Consider the following 22,145-nt stretch of genomic DNA (forward strand, 5'->3'; position numbering starts at 1 on the left):
GAGAGAGAGAGAGAGAGAGAGAGAGAGAGAGAGAGAGAGAGAGAGAGAGAGAATATTATGGCCCATACACCCTGTATGTTAATAAAGAAACAGTAACAGATAAGGAACTACCCTCCTGGCCCACGCATTGGTACATTCAGCTGTCAGGAGAGCACACAACCTATTTACTATGGTTACCCACACAGAGGGAAAGCAGTGGGGACACGAGTGGGTCTGTTCCTACAACTTTGGCATTATTTTTCTAGAAGGTTGTATGAGGAATTAGAGATGACTGGCTGGCTCCTAGCTGGGGAGACAATATTTTTCCAACCGATCAGGATCTGGCGGGCGCTATGTAGAACATGTCCCCCAAACACAGTGATACACATAGAGGCTTTACACCTGAAACACCATTGTGGTCCCTAAAAGGGGCACTTGCTCCCAGAAGGAACATTACACCATCAACCAGGACTAATAAGAGGAACGCTAACAACAAACTGTCCACCTTACTGGGGCTTCAACAGAGCTGCTGGCACTTGGAGGGCTCTTGCAGTAGCACGATGAAAACATAATCCGCAAATGCTATGGGCAGCAGAAGCCACAGCTCAGATATTCAACCCTAATGTCCAAGATGAATTAATCACCAGCCAGGAACATTCTAGCTAGTTTTCATGACAAATCAAAATTGGGCAGGCCCAATGTATTCTCACCCTTTTCTTTACAGCCATTACAACACATATGGGAAACTCATTTCTTTACCAAACAGGATTTCAAAACTCATGGAAAATGAAGACAGTTTAACTGGAAGCAAACATTTGAGTGACTGCTAAAACTCCACTAAGGGACTGGAATTTAATATATTTCCAAAAGAGATAGCTTTCCATCAACAATCAGTGGTGTTTTCTAAAATAATAATTGGGGAACTGCAGACATCTAATTAAAAGCTAAGCCCCAGCTAAGTTTCAGTAAGTGATTAGGAGCAGCAATCCCAGTTCAACTCCTAACATTTGTTAGTAACAAACTACCCTGGAATGAGATAATGAAACTTAAGCCTGTCTTAGTTAAGGTTCTACTGCTGTGAACAGACACCATGACCAGGGCAACTCTTATAACGACAACATTTAATTGGGGCTGGCTTACAGGCTCAGAGGTTCAGTCCATTATCAAGGCAGGAGCATGACGGCATGCAGGCAGGCATGGTGCAGGAAAAGCTGAGAGTTCTATACCTTCATCTGAAGGCTGCTAGCAGAATACTGACTTCCAGGCAGCTAGAAGTAGGATCTTAAAGCCCACGCCCACAATAACACACCTACTCCAACAAGGCCACATCTCCAAATAGGAGATGGCCCAGGCCACTCCCTGGGCCAAGCATATACAAACCATCACAAAGACCAATGAGCCCAATGCTCTGCTGTCTGCATTTGTCCTTGGTGGTGGGAGAGCTCACACACAGCTCTTCCTTCCTTACCCACAGCCTACCTTTCATAAGAAAGTGAGAATCACTAGAGGTACGGCCCACTTCTCTTATATGCCATGGTCTTATTCCTGGTCTGTTCCTTAGTGATTTCAAATTATTTCTGGATCATGTAGGAATTCCAAATGAAATAAGCTGTAGTTTAGGCTATTATACACACACACAGCCCGAGGAGGGAATTTCCTAATTCATTTCCTAATTAATTTGCATCTGATGGTTTCTGTTCTAAGAATTAAAGAAACTGGATCTCAAAAAAGCAAACAAACAAACAAAATAAACCCACAAAAAAAAAATCTGTCTTTGTTATCACTAAGTTCTGATCTGAAACACCAAATATGAACATTTAACCCAGAAGTTGCTGCTACTAGTGTAACATGTTAGAATACACAAATGTGTACTGGATAGAGGATGACATGTGGCACATTTGGGGAGCAAAGAGTGCTAACATCAACCTTCTAAGACTAGAGGAGCTTTTCTCAAATGAAATATACATTTATAGCCCATTTTCACATCTTCTAAATTCCATAGTGAGAGAAGATGTAGTGCAAGGAAGAAGTCTCAGTTTGGAGCCCTAATCTTGGCTGTCAGTGACAAGCTGAACTTATTTCTGGTCCCCAGTTTCCTCCTATGTGAAATTATGAGGTAGGCGGTCACGCCCAATGCTTGAGTTTGCTCTGCTCTACAAGGTCAATGTCTCCTAGTAATGTTCTTGTAGTTTCTACATGAGAGTGGAAATGGACACTTCCTGGAGATGGTTAGATATAGCTCTCTTTAGGACCCCAGGCATCCACACCATCATATTCACACAGCATTCAAATCAGCTCACATAAATGGCTTACGGGGATATATAATTATTGAATAGTAGGTTTTGGAGTTTTCTGATGGATATAAAATTGCCATAAATTAACACTGTTTGCTCTATCTTTCTTATCAGTCAAAAAAGTATATTCCTCTAAACTGAGCCCAAACCAGCCAGCATATCTCCAAAGTATTTGAAGGAATGTTGCTGGTCTTCACCATCTCAGGGTACAGAAAGAAAAAGAAACACAGTTGAGTGACTTTGTTCACAGGACACTCCCACATAGGTATTAACATGAAGGCAAAATCGATAAACAGGACTTGCTTTGCCAAATTTAAACTTTTTGTACATCAAAAGGCATAATTAACAGAATAAATAGGTTGCTAAAGAATGGGAGAGAAATTAAAAGTCATAAACCCGAGAATAGACTAAGCCAGAACACACAAAGCACAGACAGCTTCAACTCAACAACAACCAGTGAAGAACTAGAACAGGGAGTTGAACACATGCTTTTCTGATGATGGCATACAAATGACCAAAGCATTTGACCTGATGCTCAGGGTTCCTACGTTGGCAAGGGTTTGTCAACTCAACACAAACTAGGAAGGTATTACGTCAATTGCAAAAATGCCCCAACCAGATTGACCTGTGGGCAAGCCTACGGGGGCATTTTATTGATTAATGATTGATGTGGAAGGGACCAGCTCACTGTGGGCGGTACCAGCCTAGGTCTTGGATTGTGTAAGAAAGCATGCTGAGCAAGCCTTGGGGAGCAAGCCAGCAAGCGGTGTTCTTCCAAGGTCTCTGCTTCGGTACCTGCCTCTAGGTTCCTATCTTCAGCTTCCCTGGATGAGGGATTACTACTTGTAAGCTGAAATAAACCCCTTCTTCCCCCAGGTTGCCTTTTGGTCATGGTTTTATCACAGGAGCAGCAGGGAGACTTGGGCAATCACTACCATCAGATAATGCTCATAAAAGTTGCAATGAGCTCTCTCCTCATATTCTTTAGGTTGGCTAGTATTAAAGTAACTTCTCCTAACCCCCCTCCCCTCCACTACCCCACCCCCCCCAAAACACATAAAACAACTAAACCAAAAGGAGAGAAACAAAGAAAATCAACAGGTAAGCAAATAAAAACAAACTGCTTGTACTTCTCTGGGAAACAATACAGAGGATGCTCAAAGCCAGAACAACCAAGCGTCCCTGCAATCATATTTCCGGACATGTTACTATAAAGATCATTTCCCTTACAGGAAAGGAGAATTATAATAACAATGAAAATTTGGTTATTTTTTACCATTTACTCTGTTTAACAAAGTTAGCCTGTGATATTACAAAGATTTTGGTTCAAGAAAACTTCGGGCTATGAAAGGAGATGGTAGAATTAGCCTGATCTCAAGAGACATTTCTAAGCAGGGTCTCATCTTTGGCATATTAATATTTGGGACCAGAAAATTCTTTGTTATAGGTGGTACTCCCCAATATTCCAGGGTATCTAAGAGAACTCCTTAACAATTTAATAAATGGCACACTCCTTCAAGTTGTAAAAACCAAGCCTGTCTCCAGACATTGCCAAATATCCACTGTGCGCAAAATTAACCCCAGACGAGTGACTATGAAGCTGTGGGTGGTTTGACAAAATGGTAGAATCAAACGACAGAGGTTATGTCCAAAGTTAAATATTACATAGGATCTAAGCTCTAATATGTAAGCTAAAGAGTGTAAAGCACAAAATACATTATTCTGCCAGTATAAAACATGGGCTAGTAGGAACAAAACTAAATAAATTAACAATCAAAAAAAAAAAAAAAAAAAAAAAAAAAACCCGTGCTCACCCACCTATGTAAATGCTGGTAGGAGCAAGAAGGGAAGGCACAAAAAAAAAAAAAAAATTCTTCAAAATGGTGAGCGTGATGTTGCTAGAAAGAACGAACATTCTAAAAATATTGCATGACAGTTTTCCCTTTCTTTTTATGAGAGCTCAAGGAAATAAAGCCATAGTTACATTTGCTGTTTCCCTCTTTTAGACTACCATCTGGCCAGCCACACTTTCACTAGAAAAATCCTCTAGCCAATGGGACTAAAATAGCTAATGTGCCACCCCATGTGTCATGAATGTGCCAGAGAGTCTACAGTTTGCTCGGTTATGCCCCGCAAAGAAAGGCACTAATGTCCTCAAAAGACAAAAAATAGATGACTCAGAGCCTTCAGGGAAATACGGTCAAAAAGGGGAAAGGCACAATAAAAAAATCATATCATACAAGAGATAAAGTAATGAATCAAAGTCACTTATTAGACATGAACTCTCCCCCAAGCATCTGAAAGCAGTTTTTTCCTTTCTAACCAAACACAGCAAAACTCAACTGAAAATAGTCAGTGATTTTTTTTTCATGCTTCCCAAGCACTTGTTAAGAATGAGTGACTTAAATAAAAAAGAAAAAAAAAACAAAAAAACAAAACAAAACAAAAAAGAATGAGTGACTTGGTTGGTAAAGTCCCTCTGCACAAGTGTGCAGACCTGACTTCAGGTCCCCAAATTTAGAAAACACTGGGTATGATAGTGTGCATCTATAATTTCAGAGCTCCTACTGCAAGACGAGAGAAGGGTTAAGAGATTGCGAGGCGCTCAATGACCAGCTGGTCTGGCATACAGAGTGGCAAGACAACCAGAGACTCTGCCTCAAAGAAGGGGGTAGTATGGTGAGACTAGATACCCAAGGCTATTCTCTTGACTTCTGTGCATGTGCCAATGGCACACTCTCACAGACACACACACACACACACACACACACACACACACACACAAAGATTTAAAACAAAGAATGAGTACAGTAACAGGGCAAGCTCACTACATTCTTCTAAGGTTCCACAATAAAGGCAGGTTAAAGATGCTTCATGTAAGGAATATAAAATTTATCTATGTAACGGACCCATTTCTTAATAATCAAGACTTATCAAAAGAAAAATGAGCTGGGTGTGGTAGTGCATGCTGTAAACTCAGCGTTCAGGAGGTATAGGCGAGAACACGAGTTCCAAGTCAGCCTTGGTTTTGAGAGACCCTGTCTAAGGCAAAGAAACCAACAAACCAAAACCAACAAACAGGAAAATAAAATCAAACCGGAAACTGGCCTATCCTTCTTCCTTTTCTCTCTCTGACCCACAAGGCAGGCAGGCTATGGTACAAACAATGTATGGTCACCAGTAGAAGAATTGCAATTACCAGATAAAGGGATACCCCGTTTCACTGTATAAAGACTGCTTTGAGCTCTTTCCCAAGCCAGGAAGGCAGGACAGACAGGTAGGTAAGCCTGGCTACGAGAGGGCTCAATCTTAGACATGGATTTTAATCAAACCCTCAAACATTTGGGAAGAGAAAAGCCATGAAGAGAGGTACCAAACTTACATTCTCAAAAAAAAAAAAAAAAAAAGCTAACATCGAAAGCATAAACTGAAAACAGAAGCTTTAAGGAGGGTATCATATCCTTTGGAGGAGGCATGGCATGACAAAATTTTATGTGCAATTTCCCATTCAGTACACCAATATGCAATCCTAGACAACCATGGAGATTATCCTAATGCATTTTCAGGGTTGGTGAGAGAGCCCAGTGAGTAAGCTGACTTGCTGCTGAGTGGGAGAGCCTGAATTCAATCGCCAGGACATATGGAGGAAGAGAACTGACTCCCATAGGTTGCCTCTGATCTCCACTCATGCACTGTGGCATGAGGACGATCTATTGAGCCTTTAGTGTTTAGATAGTGTCATGTGGGCAAAAATCTAAATGTCAGTACTGATAAAACTAGGGAAATGGGCAAGGCAGAAAACTCAAGGTCAGAATATAAGTTTGCAGTGCCATTCCACAAAAGACTTTGATTATCCATCAAAAACTATTAACTGGACAAATATATTGAGTCAACAACTGCACCTCTTTAAACCCTCCTTATTATAGTACACATAACCAGAAAACAACCACACAATAGTGTAGAGTGCTACATTAATTATAACAACAAAAGCAAGAATGCAAATATCCACCCATGAGAAAAAAATGATTTCATCATTTACTATTTATCTTTTTCATACAATCCGATACACTGACATGGACGACTGTCCTATGAAAGGGTTTTATTCATGTTAAGTGTGAAAGACATGTGCATATCATCCAAGTCATGTCCACGCAAGATGAATACAAGCAGAGACTGAACATTCAACATTGCTTTTACTCATGGAGAGGGGAGATAACTTTCATAGTTTATACATATTCAACTTTCAGTTCGTTTGAATCATATATGATCTGTGCTGCTTGTACAATTAAAACATAGCACAAATTCTAAAAACGGTCTTATTTACTACCCAGAAAGAAAAAAAAAAAAAAAAAAAAGCTGGGATCTTTCTGTTCCTAGCCCACATCTGATCAAGCTCATCAGCGAGAACAAGGATAAACTTCCAACTGTCCAACTAGAATACTTGATGCCTCCTGCTTTGTGGACTGTCAATCCTCAGATGTAGGCTTCCGCTTCACTTTCTCCACATTTCCATTTACCTACATCTTAACTGAAGAACTGTTGAATCCTCTCTCGACCAGCAAGGAAGACGCAACCACCAGTTCTTCTAACAGCAGTTTATTCAGGAAACTTGAACAATCTTCTCCTCCGAGCCCTGGGCTACAAACCCTTTTATACTCTCATATCCACTCCAATCGCGGCAGGCCATGTCACCTCACCAGGCACGTGGCCTCAGCCAACCAGAAGAGCGGGAACATATCACCACCAGATATGGACTTGTTTACCACAAGCTCCATAGCCAACAGGTGCCATCTTTTATGGTGCGGCTTCGGGTAGCCAAGGGGAGAGGCCGTGGCCTCCTACAAAGAACCTTCTTGCTTTCTAGGACAGACCTACAACCTGCCATATACCTCACTTATTCTCACTTGTCTCTCCTTTATCTGCTACATCCTGGAATTCTGATCGGTAAAACCTTCTCCACTAAGCTGCTTTAACCTTAAGTGAGCTAGAAGCTCAGACACACACAGAAGTCATAAAAATCTTCTAACGTTTTATATTGTTTTGTTTCTTGTCTGCTTCCTCATGTTACAGAGGCAGTTGCAAGGCACGGATTCATCACTCATGGCTGTATCCTGAGAACCTGCAAAGAACTTGAGGCAGAGCTCACAGTTGTTGCAGCCTGACTTAGCACCACAGCCATATGCACTGACAGCTGAGATTGTAATAAAAAGGCTAATTATTTATAGGAAAAGCAGGTTCTCTACATATTGGTGGGAATCACCCATAATAATTCCATCTACTCGCAAAGCATATTATTTAGCAATTCAACTCCTAACAGCGTCAAGTAGCATTTAACTACCATTGAACTCCTGGTGCCCACATGGTGATGGCAGCTGAAATGCAACATGGAACAGAAAACCAAAAGTGCAACTTACTCTTTATTCCTGCTTTTGATACAGGGCTGGTAGAGGACTTTGACGGCATTGCAGGCAGAGCCAGAGCCAGCTTCCAAGGAACCTTCCAACAGTGGGAACTTCTTGCTACAACTGGAACTTCTCAGAGGTTCGATCACCAAACTGTCTGAGTTCAAAACCCAGAGCTAAAGGATGAGAAGAGAAGTTCACAGAGGAGAATATTGCTATTCCATCTATATTGTGTATCATCACCTCAAAAAAATATAGGAAGCAACAGAAAAACATAATTAGGTAGATAATGTATAAGCAAAGTACGCTTTTAAATTTTACTTTTATTTTACTTTATATAGTATTTGGGAGAGCACCTATATAATTTTTAAAACAAAAAAACTGATTAGGAAAAAAGCATCTATATAAAATGCTATAATTAATCTGAAATATTTGGAGATCCCAGACATCAGTGAGGGGTCAAACAATGTAAGCAAAGACAGGCAAAAAACAGAAAGAGAACAATAAAAATATCTATGTGACTAATGTGGAGGAAGGTAAGTTTATGTGTTTCCAGGACACTTAACAGACAGAGCAAAGTGCTAACAGTAGTAGAACTTCCAGAGCAAGGCAAGGCAAAGCCTGTTGCACAGGGTCAAGTCTCTGAGAAGGGAGAACTGGAAGCCATAGGCACTCAACAGTTAGCATCTGGGAATGGGTGAACTGGCCTGATCAATGGACTGTGTGGGCCCCAAGAATGTCCACCAGAAGAGACAAGTGATTACAACTTTTATGTAGGGGGTAGATATCTGAACTTAAAAATATACATATTCTAATACCATATTAAGGTATAAAGTCCTCTTCTAAAGAAGTAAAAATATCATATGCAATGATTATTTTCTTATAGCACTGCCTTCAGTAGCCATACAGTAGAATTGTAGTCATTAAAGAATAGAATTCAACCTACATTTATACCAACAAGAAACAATCCTCACTGTTACCTGAAACTCTTACTGAAACACTAACCATGTAACACTGTTTTGTTTTGTTTTTTTCACTAATAAACACCTGTGAGAATTCTTAGAAATGGTTGTATATGGACAGAAAATACATGTTTTATGTACATCTATATAAGACTGTTACAATGATGGCCTTTGGAAAATGTGACAGAATGAGGCTTGGGAAGTATACAGGATAGGGGAAAAGCACTTTAGGTTCATCTTATTGTCTATGTTTATTGTCTAAACATATTTCAAAAATATATCCTAGCAAAGTAAGAAAAACAAAACTTCAATGTAAGAAAACTGAAAAATGATTTTCACCCAGAAAATCACCCAGGACAAGAAAACTAAGGCTAGGAACATGATTCAAGCCATAAAGTGTTTGATATGCAAAACTGAGCACCCAGGTTTGATCCCCAGAGCCCATGTGAAAATCTGGGGCTGGCAGCATGTAGCTGTAAGCTCTGCCCTAGGAGGCAGAGACAGGTGGATTCCTGGGGCTCACTGGCAACTTCAATAGAATTAGCTGAGCTTCAGGCTTGGTGGGAGACTATCTCAAAAAAAAAAGTGGGGAGCAGTTGAGGGAGACCTAAACATAGACCCATGGTCTCCAACTACATGTGTGCTCACACACACATGCCCACACAAAGGAAACAAACAATAATTTCAAACTACAACTTCACTATCCATTGTCTATTACTCTGTGAATATCCTAAAGACTTTCTGGTTCAACCCTGAACACCTAGTAAAGCACTCTGTATGGATTAACTAGTTGAAGAAAAGAGATGCAGAAAAAGGTTTGGATTTCCAAATAACTGGGCAAAATTGTGCAGAGTATCATTCTAAACAGAGGTGGGATGACTCTGGGGCCTGCAGGACATGGAGAGTATAGATGCACCAAAGCCAGCATCTTCTTCCAAACCTGCTACTATTTCTCAAACACCAAGCTGTCAGAGGCAGTCTGAAGCAGGAGCTACATAACGTTTTAATGCAAGAAGTAACAAATACCAAGAGACATGAAAATGCTACAGAGATGTGACACCTCCAAAAGAGCCATCCCCAAGAGCAAAGAGTAAAAAAATAAAAAAATAAAAATCACTTTTAGTATGAGCTTCTAAAGAACAAATATTGGAGTTTCTTTCTGACTGCACCCCTGAAGAACCTAGGATGTAGGGGCACCCAGTTATGTGGTACTAAATGAAGTAAGCTTGATTCATGGGTTAACTGATATTAAAATGTTCTATGGTCATCTAATTTCCAGACTTTCGAAGTAAGAAAATAGAATGATGGGAACTAGCAGGATTTCTGAGACTCTGGATTACAGGCCATAAAACGGATAAAAAGGCTTCCTTACCAAGATGTACACTTTGCCATCCTGACCTTGAATCGTGAATCTGAAAGTGCTTCTCGCAGAGGAGAGCTCCACCAGGCACTGGGCAATAATGCTCTGAATGAACTGAGACCTGTTGCAACAGAAAGCAAACATCACCACGTGACAATCCCATGATCCTAACCAACAAGATAAGGCAGAAGGACTCACAGACACCTACAGGGCATTAGCATTGCGTGCCAGGCCTTTCTGACCACCATCTGTTCAGTTAAAGTCTTCCCTAATGTGCATTTTGGAATATTAGAATGTATTTGTGTTTGTACCAGTCTCCTTAAAATTCACCCTGCTATCATTAATATATTTTCCAACCCATACATAACTATTCCCCTGTGATAGTTAATATTTACCAACAATGTGACAAGATGTAGAATCACCTGGGAGACAAACTTCTGGTCATGTCTATGAGGGATTATCTGTATTAGAATAGCTAAGATGAAAAGACCCATCTTTACTCTGTATGGCACCATTCTATGCTCCAGGGTCCTGGACTGAATAAGAAAGACAAAGCAAGCTGAGCACCAGCACTTGTCACTCCCTGCTTCCTAAACTATGTACAGTATCACCAGCTGTCTCGAGGTCCTGCCACCATCACTTCTCGGCCATAAAGCACTCTGCTCTTGAGCTGTGAGCTGAAGTAACCTCTTCCTAAGTCACGGGTGTTAGTTATCTTTGTTACAGCAACAAGACATGTCACTGGTACACACCCTATCTGTTGAATTAAAACCCACCGACAACTCAACATTCATTCACACTGAATAGATGTAGACAGGAAATAACTAAGGTGAGAAATTTCCTCCCAAAGACAGCATCAATGACAATCGTTTTCATTTAAGCTGCCTTAAGTGGCACTTCTAAGGTATAAAATCCAATCACATGTAGGAGGATAAAATTCAAGTCTATATTCAGGATGTCATAACTTTTGGATATCGATAGCACACGTGTACTAATTTGCTTCCTGGTGATGTGATAAACACCATGACCAAAAACACAGTAAGTGAGGAAAGGGCTTATTTAGCTTCCAGTTTATATTCCCTCATTGACCAGGTGAGGGTTTCTATCGCTGTGATGAAACACCACGACCAAAGCCTCTAGGGGAGGAAAGGGTTTATTTGGTGAGCACGTTCATAGCACAGTTCATCATCAAGTAAGTTAGGAGCTGATGCAAAGGCCATGGAGGGGTGCTGCTTAATGTTTGCTTGGCCTGATTTCTTGTAGAACCCAGGAGCACCAGCTCAGGGATGGTACCACCCACACCCGATAGCCCAGGCCCTCCGCCATCAATCACTAATTAAGACAATGCCCTACAGGCTAGCCTACAGCCCAATCTTAGGGAGGCACTTTCTCAATTATTTCGGATGACTACAGCTTGTGTCAAGCTGACATAAAACCAACCAACACAGCTATCAAGGGAAGCCATGGCAGGAACTCAAGTAGAGGCGATGGAGAAAGGGTGCTCACTGGCTTGCTGCCCACAGCATGTTCAGCCTGCTTCTTTATGCCATTTATGACCAACTGCCAAGGGCTGGCATTACCCACTCTGAGCTGGGCCCTCCCACACCAATCATCGGTCAAGAAAATGTTCCGTAGACATGCCCACAGGCTAATCTGACAGAGACCAAGTCCTCTTTTTCCCAGGTGACTCCAGTGTGTGTCAAGTTGGCAAAAACTAACCAGTACAATATACTGTAGGTAACTTCTGTTTATTAAAAAATAGAGTAAAAGAAAACACTGATACTTTTAAAGATTAAGTGCCTGATCTCTATTTCCAAGTCAATATTAAAACCAGAACTAATATTCAAAAGCCGAAGGGTGGCAAGTTAAATGATCCTGGATATGTGGAACATAGGGTCAGGGAAAAAAACCTACTGCAATTATATTTATATAAGGAATTTGTCTATAGCACCATATAAGCAAGAAATAGGTCTTCAAGTTGTATATGTATGTGATTGATTTCATCTGATATTTACTCACAGAGACTTCAAAAAGAAAAGTCCATTTCCAAACAGAGTTATGAAGAGCTACATGCTCAATTGTGCCTGTCCTCAAATTATACAATAACTTGATATGCTATTTGTACCTTGGTATGTTAGGAAAACTTCCCTCGGATGGCCGGATAATTACCTCTGTCATGTAAAATTTGGTTGTTTCTGTAAAGAAAAAAAGAAAAAATTAAAAATCTTCTCAATACTCTGATATCATAGACTTACTGGCACTAAATTATGATCTTCGGAACGACTTTGTCCGACTAGTCGGCATACTGATCAAACTTGATTTCGACAGTATTTTCCAAAAATAGTTTTGTTTTATTTTGTTTTGCTTTGTTTGATGGTACTTCATCTTTGTACAAGGGAGCTCCAAACTCCTGGTCACCAGGACAATGTTCAGAGTCTATACCAATAAGCCTTTACACATGAGAAGTCAGGATCTCACCCAGAGAGGCACTGAGGGAGACTTGTTAGTTAGGTACCCCAAAGCACAGAGCTGTGACAGTGATGTCATTATCTACCTGGAATCTCACTGTGTTCATACATAGCCCTCACCAAATCTTTCTGTTTATTTTGTTGTTTATAAAAATAATTAAACGGCAGACTAGACATCTGCTAAACATTGATATAAATACCACCATCTTGGATTATTTAAAAATTCATTTAAAAGTTTAATCTCGTTAGAAACAAAGGAAATGTAGGACAAATCTTTTTTTATCATTCAACAAAATATTTTTAGATGGTAGGTGTATCATGGCGTGTGCTTATTAGAAATGGACAGGTTTACACACATACTGCTTCCAGAACAGAAAAAGATTGCTGAGAGGTTTACTAGCAAAATTCTCAAAATTATATGCATTGTTTAACATTATAACCAGACTGGCCAATTTATCTTAAAGAAAATATGTAAAATACTTGCCAAACTACCAAGATGATAATACCAGTGTAGACACGGCAAAAACAAATTATAATCTCAAAGCTGAAGAAAGTTGTTACCAAGGCAACAACATTTCACATGTAATTGAAAATTTAAGCAGGTCAAATTAAAACCAGAAGTATTAAAAATGGTGTTTTCTTAAAGATAATTTGTCCATTTATAATAATATCAGAAAGTATTTTTTTTAACATTTCAATTGCTTGATATAAGATACAGAAAAAGGTAAAAAGATATCATTGATTAAAAACATGCAATGATTATTAAATGTTACTATGTATCTAGAAACATGAACATACATTTTCTTTCACTTTTGTCAATTTCACCTTACTGTTTTGAGGTCCTACTGTCACATATAGAACTGAGTCATTTAATGTCACACAGTGACCCTTTAGGTCTCAGCTGTTGGCAATCATTAATTCCAGAGCCCCTAAGCTGGTTGGTTTCACGTGGCAGGTACTCATTGGCTGTCACCCACAGACAACCTTTCTTGAGCTTTCTGGGGTCACTTTCTTCTATCTGAGTACAGGTAGAATTTCTCTTAATAGGAAACAGCCAGCGGCATGTCACCCGCTCTGTCTGCTTCTTTGTTGGGGGGGGGGGCGCTTTCAGTTGCTCTACAGTCCTGGGGTTAACAGGTATTTCTTTGTGCACACTGACAATCCCGTTCCCTCTCTTCAAATCTCCATTACTGCTGATTCTTTGAAGGTGATCTGTCATTTTTTTCCCTTGGTTGCTTTTAAGATTTTTTTTTCTTTGCTTTTCATTCTGCAGCATTACTTTGATGCACATAGACACAGATTTCTTTTTATTTTTCTTACTTGGGCCTCACTGAATAGGAAGTCATTGTACCTCTTGAATCTTTAGATTATCCATCATTTCTTAGAACTCTCGGAGACTCTTCGTTCAAACTCAGCCCAAGTAACATCCTTTTCCTCTTTCCACAAAAAGTGTAATTAATTAAACACACAGTGGATCACCTCATTCCACATTTCTGTTTGTACCCCACACATTACCTTTGCGCTTCAGTGTGAGGGTTAAAGATTCTTCTCATCTTTCCTCTGCTTATAATTCTTGATTTAACTTGGATCTAGTCCCCTATCAACAACCCCCTGAACTGCCAGTGTCAATTATAAAGAAGTACAGCTTTAGACATTTTCTGACAGACACACTTATGAGTACATTCATTCCATGTCCAGCCACCTTCTGATCTGTCTTGTACACTGTTAAATATACAAAGCATATCTTACAGTTTATATACGATATTAAAATTACAATAAGAAGTGTATTTCCACTGCTAGCTCTTTGTGACAGTTCCTGTTAAGGCTGTGATGAATAAGAAATGTCCCCACAGGCTCATGTGGAAGGCCAGAGGCCCAGCTGGTAGCAGTATTCTGAGAAGTTATGGAGAGTTTAGGAGGGCCTTAGCTGGAGGAGGTAGCTTTGCAGGGTGGTCCTGGGAGGTTGTGTCTGTACCTTAGCCCCAAGTCCCAATGTTGGCTATTAGCTAAGCAGCCTCTACCACCCTGAGCCACTGTGATAGTGTTTAGTCTCCCTACAGGTCCACGCTCAGCAGAGGCTAGGACTAACGTGTCTGAAACCAGGAGGCAGAATAAATTCTGTTTCTTTACATTCTTCTCAGGTGTTTTGGTCCCAGTTGTGGAAAGCCAAGATGAGGGTTTGGGGGGTGATCCTCATTAACATACGTGCCTAGTTAGCTCTAGTTGTACAACAAACATTGTACTTGAAACTTACATGAAAGGATCTGCTTTACAACGAAGGCTTTGCTTCCAAAGGTGAGAGGCGTCCGACTTTGACAGCATCTCCTGACATTTCTAGTCTCCAGTAGACAACACTAAGTTAAATAACTCAAGTTCCCACAGTGGCTAAGACTGATCAACCCACACCTTGCGGGGAGGGGGCAGCCTTTAGAAGCTCAGCTTTTTGTGGAGACAATGTTCTCTGTTCTGTGTTGGCTTTCAATCCTGTCTGTGCTTTCCAAAGAAATCAGAGCGAATGCTACGGAGACCTGGCGCCTTGCCGGGAAGGTGTGCCTGGTTCTTTGGTGACTTTGCTTTGGTGGCAGTTCCCTCACTTACACTTCATAGCCCACACCCTTTCCTCCTACTGTGTGCTATCCTAGACCCTGCCTTAGCATCCTGCACTCCACCCTATAGAACTCAGCCTATCAGGGGTTGCTGTAGAACAGGTCTATCTATATAATGCTCTCTTTCTATATATTTATCCAGGATATTTATCCAGAAACATTTCTTTTTTTGTTTGTTTGTTTTGTTTTTTTTGTTTTTTAAGCCAGGGTTTCTCCGTGCAATCCTGGCTGTCCTGGAACTCACTCTGTAGACCAGGCTGGCCTCGAACTCAGAAATCCACCTGTCTCTGCCTCCTGACAGCACTCTGGGTGTCTTTCTTTGATATCGCTTGGAGGTCACCAGTTTCCTGAGACTGAGTTCTCTTTAGCTGTGTTCTGAAACCCCCTTCTGTTTGGTTTCCCCTCTGTACTTTGACCCTTTCTGAATCGCCACCTTTCAGCAGCTTCGCACCATCTGGGCTTCACTTAAATTCTTCTCATAAAAATTATTATCTTCCACCCCGTTTCTCTCAGATTTTCAGAAAGTTGTGTTATGACATCTTTTTCTCCACCCATTCTGAGACTCCATTTACATGTGTGCTGAAACCTTGATGATGCCAGGCAATGGTCGTGCACACCTTTAATCCCAGCACTCGGGAGGCAGAAGCAGGAAGGTAGATTTCTGAGTTTGAGGCCAGCCTGGTCTACAGAGTGAGTTCCAGGACAGCCAGGGCTACACAGAGAAACCCTGTCTCGAAAAAACAAAAAAAAAAAGAAAGAAAGAAACCTTGATACTGTCCCCTAAGTCTAAGTTTCTGTTGTTATGTTTCAGTCATTTCTCCTCTGTGTCCTTTGGATTAGCCATTTTTAATCAGCCTAAAAATTCAACACTTTTTTAAAAAATCTTTTATCTCAAATCTGTGCTTTGGATCATCTAGTATTATTTTTTTCTTTCAGACACTATAGTTTTCAATTCTAAATTTATCTATTTGTTCTGTCTGTGAATTTTGACATTCAAAATTATTCAAAGATTTTTAAGAAATTCTCTACTATTCATTGTTGTTATTTCAACAGATTAGCTTCCAAATCTATACACATATTCAGCATCTGTATGTCCTTATTTTTCTTGAGTATAAATAATTCCTTTTTGCCTTCGGTGGCATGCAAGTCTCCAAAGGAAGAAAACCACCAGCGGTTGCTAGGATTCCTATAAACCAGAACCAGCAGGGCACGAGAACCCTGAAGGTGCAGTACCTCGGCGGTCACAAAAAGCTCTCTAGTTGGAGTGAAGGCCCATTCAAAAAGAAGAAGACCATTTCTGGCCAACTATGCAGGGCTAGTGAAATCATGGGCGCAGGAGGAAAACTTTCAAACACTACATATTAAACCAGCATAATTCCTAAATACATTCTAAACATGTGTCCTTACACTCAGAGATAAGTGTAGTTCTCATGCACCATCCAGGACATGTCTCTTTAAAAGCCTTAATTTTTTAAAACTGTTATATAAAAGGCCATGTTCATGCTCAGGCAAGGAAGAGGTGAGGGATAATACGTTCAGGAGTATCTTTATGGGGCATGCTCCCTTCTCTGCTTACTCAGACAAAATAACTACCAGTAAGATTGCAGTGACGAAACAAATACACAAAACCCACTATCTGCTTTCCTTTAAATACATAGCTGTAGTTAAATCTTCTAATTAATTGTATTAAAAATGATGATTCACCACCGATGAAATTACAGTATGTTGTTGCTCTTTAGACATTTTAAACTGTATCTTTAAATAGCATTTTAATTACCAAAGGTTTCATTGTTATATTTTAAAGTAATATAATAGAGAGTTTATGGCAAGTATAATACCACTGAGAAAAAGACAAGGACACAATGCCAGCCGTGGGTCAGGTAAGGTGCTTCCAGGCAAATTCAGCAACCTGATTTTTGAACCCTGGAAACTGTGTACAGGTGGAAGGAATAAACCAGCTCCACAGAGTTCTGACCTCCACATTCCCTTGTGCACATGTACTTACAAATAATATTTTAAGTGAGAAAAACAAACAAACAAGCAAAGAAACAAAGAGGGAAGCTAGAGAGATGGTCCAGTAGTTAAGAGGACCCAGGTTCCTACATCAGGGCTCGCAACCATCTGTAATTCTAGTTCCAGGGAATCAGATGCCTTCCTTGGACTTCTGCATGCATTAGGCACACATGTGATGCACATGCATGTATGCAGGCAAAACACTCATGCACATACAATAAAATTTAAAAGCCTTTATGAAAAATAAAAATAAAGAATACAGAACAAAGTATAAAACCCAGAATATGTTTCCTAGAATTTCAACAAGCCCCCTCCCACTCCCAATGGCAAGGCAGGGCCCTGAGACAGACGGCAGTCAAGAAAAACATCTTTCCCATCTCTGGACACTAACTCTTTAGACTGGAGAACTGTGTTAAGAAAAAGGCTCCAACCTTCCTTACGTTGGAACTAAGTATAAATTCTACACACTACAAAGAGAACATGGACCATTGAAGACAACCCCCAGATTCTCAATGCTAACTAGCACTTGTAAAGGTCATAATGTACAAACATACTGGCACACTGGGTGAAACATTAGGTGGTTTCTATTCTTTAAACCATCCTTTATATCAAATAAATAAATTATGTGCCTTTCCCACATACTGACTATAAAATCTGTTTGGCTATTAAGTAAGAGGGCAGTCATTTCAGCCTTGTGTTATGAAATTCCTACCTGATGACACGGTCTCTCCCAACGTTACCTTGCAACGCTTACAAATGACTTTGGTATTTGCTTTTGGTTCCTGTAGAAGAGAAAAATGTCATTTAAATGTCATTCAACTTTTCTTAAAAGGAATATATAATTTTAACATAGTCCCCAGGGTATACATTGAACTTTACATTCTACTCTGCCCTTGAGTAAATACTAGGAATACATTTAGCTTGTGTGCATAATTCACAGGCTCAGAGATAATTTTTCTCCTGTCCAAAGACAGAATAATACATAGATTGATTTTACAATCCTAGCCACTTCTTGACAATCCTAGCATTGCCGAATACTCTGAACAAGCACTTCATACTTCTAAAGAACGGGCAGATGGGTGGGTGACAAAGGCAATGGTTGATGGCTTACCCTAACTCAGAGAGTACCTAAGGCTTCGAGTTTTAACTCATATACTGACTCTGTGTCCAGTATAATTTATGTAAAAGCAACCTACGAATCATAGCCACCCATAATTCAGAAGTTAAAAATACCTAAGCTGTTCATGTAATTCTATTTATTCCATTTAAGATATGCACTGTAACTGTAGAGATGGGTAGTGAGACAAATTCCTGAAACATTCTCAAACTTCAAACTTCCAAAGTCAGTAGGATGGGGCTTAAATGCCGGCACTCATCTAATCAGTACCAAGTGTGCTTTTTGAGACCCTCATTAAAGCTACATAGTGTTCTTCATGCCCACATACATCACAATGTGGCAGATGTCATTAAAAAAAGCGAGCTAAGGAAGCTGACGTGGTGTTATACAGCTAGAATCCCAACATTTATAAAGCCTGGGCTACATAGCAAGTCCCAGATGGATCACCTTGGTTAACACAATGAAACCTTGACTAAAAAAAAAAAATTAAAACTTTAATTTAAAAACAGGAAGAGAGGCTAGAGGGATGGCTCAGCGGTTAGAGTGCTAGCTGTTCTTCCAGAGGAGCTCAGTTTGAGTCCCAGCACCCACATGGCAGTGTACAACCACATGATGGCTAACAGACATTCATAACTCCTCTAACCTCTACTAGGCCCTGCATGCACTGGCTAAACAGACATACGTACAGGCAAAACACCACACATATAAAATAAAAATGAAGGAAAATGATAAAAATAGGAAAAATACACATCTTACATCAGTTCATTCAGCTTTAAATCTGCTGTTAGTAGAAATCCACAACTACCCAATGGCTGCGCTCCACAAGGCCTCCTGAGGAGAGCACCTTCGATATAACTCAAAGCCTATCCATTTTTCTCTAGCTTCAGAACTTACGCAGCTTCTGTGATCCTTCTCTACAACTCCCAGCTAGTGAAACTACCAAATATAATCTCTTCAAGCCTGCTCATGCTGCCTCTGGCACTAACCAGGCACAGTCCCCATGCAAAGCCTACAGGTCGTGCCATGTCTAGGCATTAACCGTATTAAACCCAGCGCAACACAGAGAACAGGTGCAGAGCCTTGCCACATCAGATCACTGGACAAAGTCATTCCCATCAGAAGCAACAGAACCCCAGCCTGAACCGAAGGGAGTGTCAAACTGCTCATGCCCAGAAAGGAAAGAGCTTGCGAAGCCAGACAACTCACTCTTAAAGGCCGAGATCGCCAGGCTCAGGCTAAGAATCTAAATACCCATGCAGCCTCCAATTGGTATTAAAGCTATTCGTTTTTAAAGGATGCCTCGCTGTCTAAGAAGAATGTAAATGAAGGGTTTTACTGGACCTCTGAAGCTAGAAAGGATTTCATTTAACTCAGACCAGAAAATGGGATTGTGTGTGTCTGTGTGTATGTATGCGTGCGCACCTGCCCATGGAGGCCAGAAGAGAGTGCTGAACTCCCTGGAGAAGGAATTAGAGACAGTTGTAAGCTGCCTGGGTCGGACCTAAACTTGGGTCATCTGCAAAAAGCGCTCTCAACTGCTGAGTCATTTCTCTGGCCACTGTTTTAATTTTCGATAAATGTATCTTATTGTTTGTTTATTTTTTAAAAAAAAAAAGATTATAACTTTATAAGAAATGAATAATCAAAATTTATCAATGAAAAGCAGTTTTTAAGTGGATTTTGATTCAAATAAACCTAAATACTTTGAAGACAATTAATTAACGTGATTTGTATATGGCCTGATTTTATTAGGCATGATAATGCTAGTTGTAATATTTTTAAATTCCCAATTTTAGACCTACACATATTAAAATATAGGGAGAAATGACATAATACTATAATTTGCTTTAATCATTTGAGCAAGAAAAAAGAGGGCAAATGAAACATGTGTGGTAATTACGATGATCAGAGTACTATGCAGATATTATGGATTTCACAAAAGACATTTCTTAAACCCAAAAGTTATGAAATCAGTGTCCCAAAATGTAAAAGACAAAGTCAGTCTTGGCCATATTTTCCAGTAGTAATCACTCCAAATTCAATTTTGCTTCTTTTAAAAAAATAAAATGAAGTGTGACTGTATTGTCTAAGTCTTTGTTGTCTTTATAAAATGAGATCAGGCTGGCTTTGAACTCCTGAACTGACATCTTCCTATCTGAGTCTTTCTCCAGTGGAGCTAGAACCACAGGCATAATAACGCCCATGCCTAGCTTCTGTTTCCTAAATTCTGAATCATATTATGACTTTTATGAAAGATTGAGGTCCACCTGTATTATCTTAATATAAGATGTAAAATATTCAATATGTTGGGATGCCCAGAAAATAATATCAGAAATGACAAGTGAATCATAACACTGGCTTCTGCAGAGGGTTTTTGAAAATAGAAAACACATACTGCTGCATCAATGAGACACAAGTACAATGCTATAAATACAAGGAGGGATGGAGGAATGGGAGCATATGAGGTTCTATGTGTGTGCTGTTCTCAAACTCCGACCTTTTTAATTAAAATACTCTAGCATGTTGATTCCGTTTAAATACAAACTCCACTTTGCAAGGCATTTTTTTCTCTAGCTAAGCTTCAAGAAGATAATAAAACGAAGTTGTGTAATGAAACCGCCTAACACTGTGGGAATGCTACGGAGCAAACCTCAAAGACAGACACTGTTGAGGACTAATTAAATCAATATATCTGAGAGATGGCAGTGGTGCTCTGAGAGCTGGATTAGCATCCTGTCTGAGATTTTATTTTCTTTTGTGTTGTTTCAGTTTCTAAGGACCCTTGATATTGTCTCACATTCATACACACACACAGAAAGAAAATGTTTCCCAAGAGATGCCATTAGAATGTTGTGTCACCATGTGACATTTCCAAAGCCGGCTGGATGGCTAGGCCGAGTGATATGAGGAATAGGTTTTCAATAGCGCAGAGCAGCCTTGCTCCCACCGGAGCCTTGAGAACAGTGTTTAAGCAGTGGCTCCAAATTTATGTTACTATTTTGGTCACAGGCACTCTTTCAACTGCGACAATATGCAATTAAAGTGAAACTTCCATCCAGACCAACTTGAAAACAATCTTGTCACCAGCACCTTGTCATGACAGCCACTTCCCACAGTCCCCTAACAGTGAAAACTGCAATGTCTAAATACAAGAATCCTCTTTTAATATACAAAGTACAGGACTACCATTTACCAGGACAAAAAATTCTTCAAAAGGAATTTCTTTAAAAGGGTAGAATATAAGTGACAAGGTAAGAGTGGAGGATATATTTTGTCACAGTTTATCCAAAAAGAGAAACTCTGTTTCTCTTCCTCATTCTTTCCCCCTTGTTTTTCCACTCACACCTTCTAATATTTTGTAAGTAGGTGGCTTAGTTATAAAAATGAAAACACATGGACACAAATTATCTAAATTTAGATGGAAATAAACATTTAAGCCTATGGCATTAATCTATATTAACTTCTAATCATTCATCTGTTAAAAGGACAGAGTGCTTAAGTAAGTACTTTACAGTGAGCTACACAAGTGGATTTCTTTCTGCAGCAAGGTGAGGCACTAAGAACCTATAGCTGACAGCAATCTGGATGTATGAACCCCCTCCCCTCATCTTCCTCACAATGTCCTTCTAAGCTAGCTGTGGCTTCCAGCTGTCCCGCCGCCACAGGCTGCAGCTTTTATTACATGTAAATTAACTGAGTTCTAGCTGAAACTGAAAATGCAATTCCTGCCAGTAAGGACCACCATTGAAACAAATGCTGTCCAGCATTGATTTTCCTGATGTTTCAAATTATGTCTCTACTGACTGGCCATCTGGGCAAGAACTCCTTACAAGAACCATACCAACCCCTGTTGATCTCCCCTTAAAGAGTAGTAAACCACTTATTTTGGGGGTGTGAGGAAGCTGTCTTCTCCTTAAAACAAAGTGCTTAAGGAGAGTATGTGA

The 22,145-nt window shown here is 40.0% G+C and overlaps 1 protein-coding gene across 2 annotated transcripts in view; it reads right to left on the bottom strand.

The window, feature by feature from the left end:
* Ube3d (ubiquitin protein ligase E3D) overlaps positions 1-22,145 on the bottom strand; it is a 147,200-nt gene that overhangs the window by 104,526 nt on the left and 20,529 nt on the right. For both annotated transcript variants that reach the window (XM_021207638.1, XM_029543479.1), the window contains exons 5-8: positions 17,797-17,866; positions 12,123-12,192; positions 10,010-10,118; positions 7,688-7,851 (exon numbers count right to left, since the gene is read on the bottom strand). In XM_021207638.1, coding sequence (XP_021063297.1) covers positions 7,688-7,851; positions 10,010-10,118; positions 12,123-12,192; positions 17,797-17,866 — 413 coding nt within the window. The remainder of the gene's footprint in view (positions 1-7,687; positions 7,852-10,009; positions 10,119-12,122; positions 12,193-17,796; positions 17,867-22,145) is intronic.

Source organism: Mus pahari, chromosome 10, assembly GCF_900095145.1.
Source record: "Mus pahari chromosome 10, PAHARI_EIJ_v1.1, whole genome shotgun sequence".
In the NCBI taxonomy this organism is placed as follows: Eukaryota; Metazoa; Chordata; class Mammalia; order Rodentia; family Muridae; genus Mus; species Mus pahari.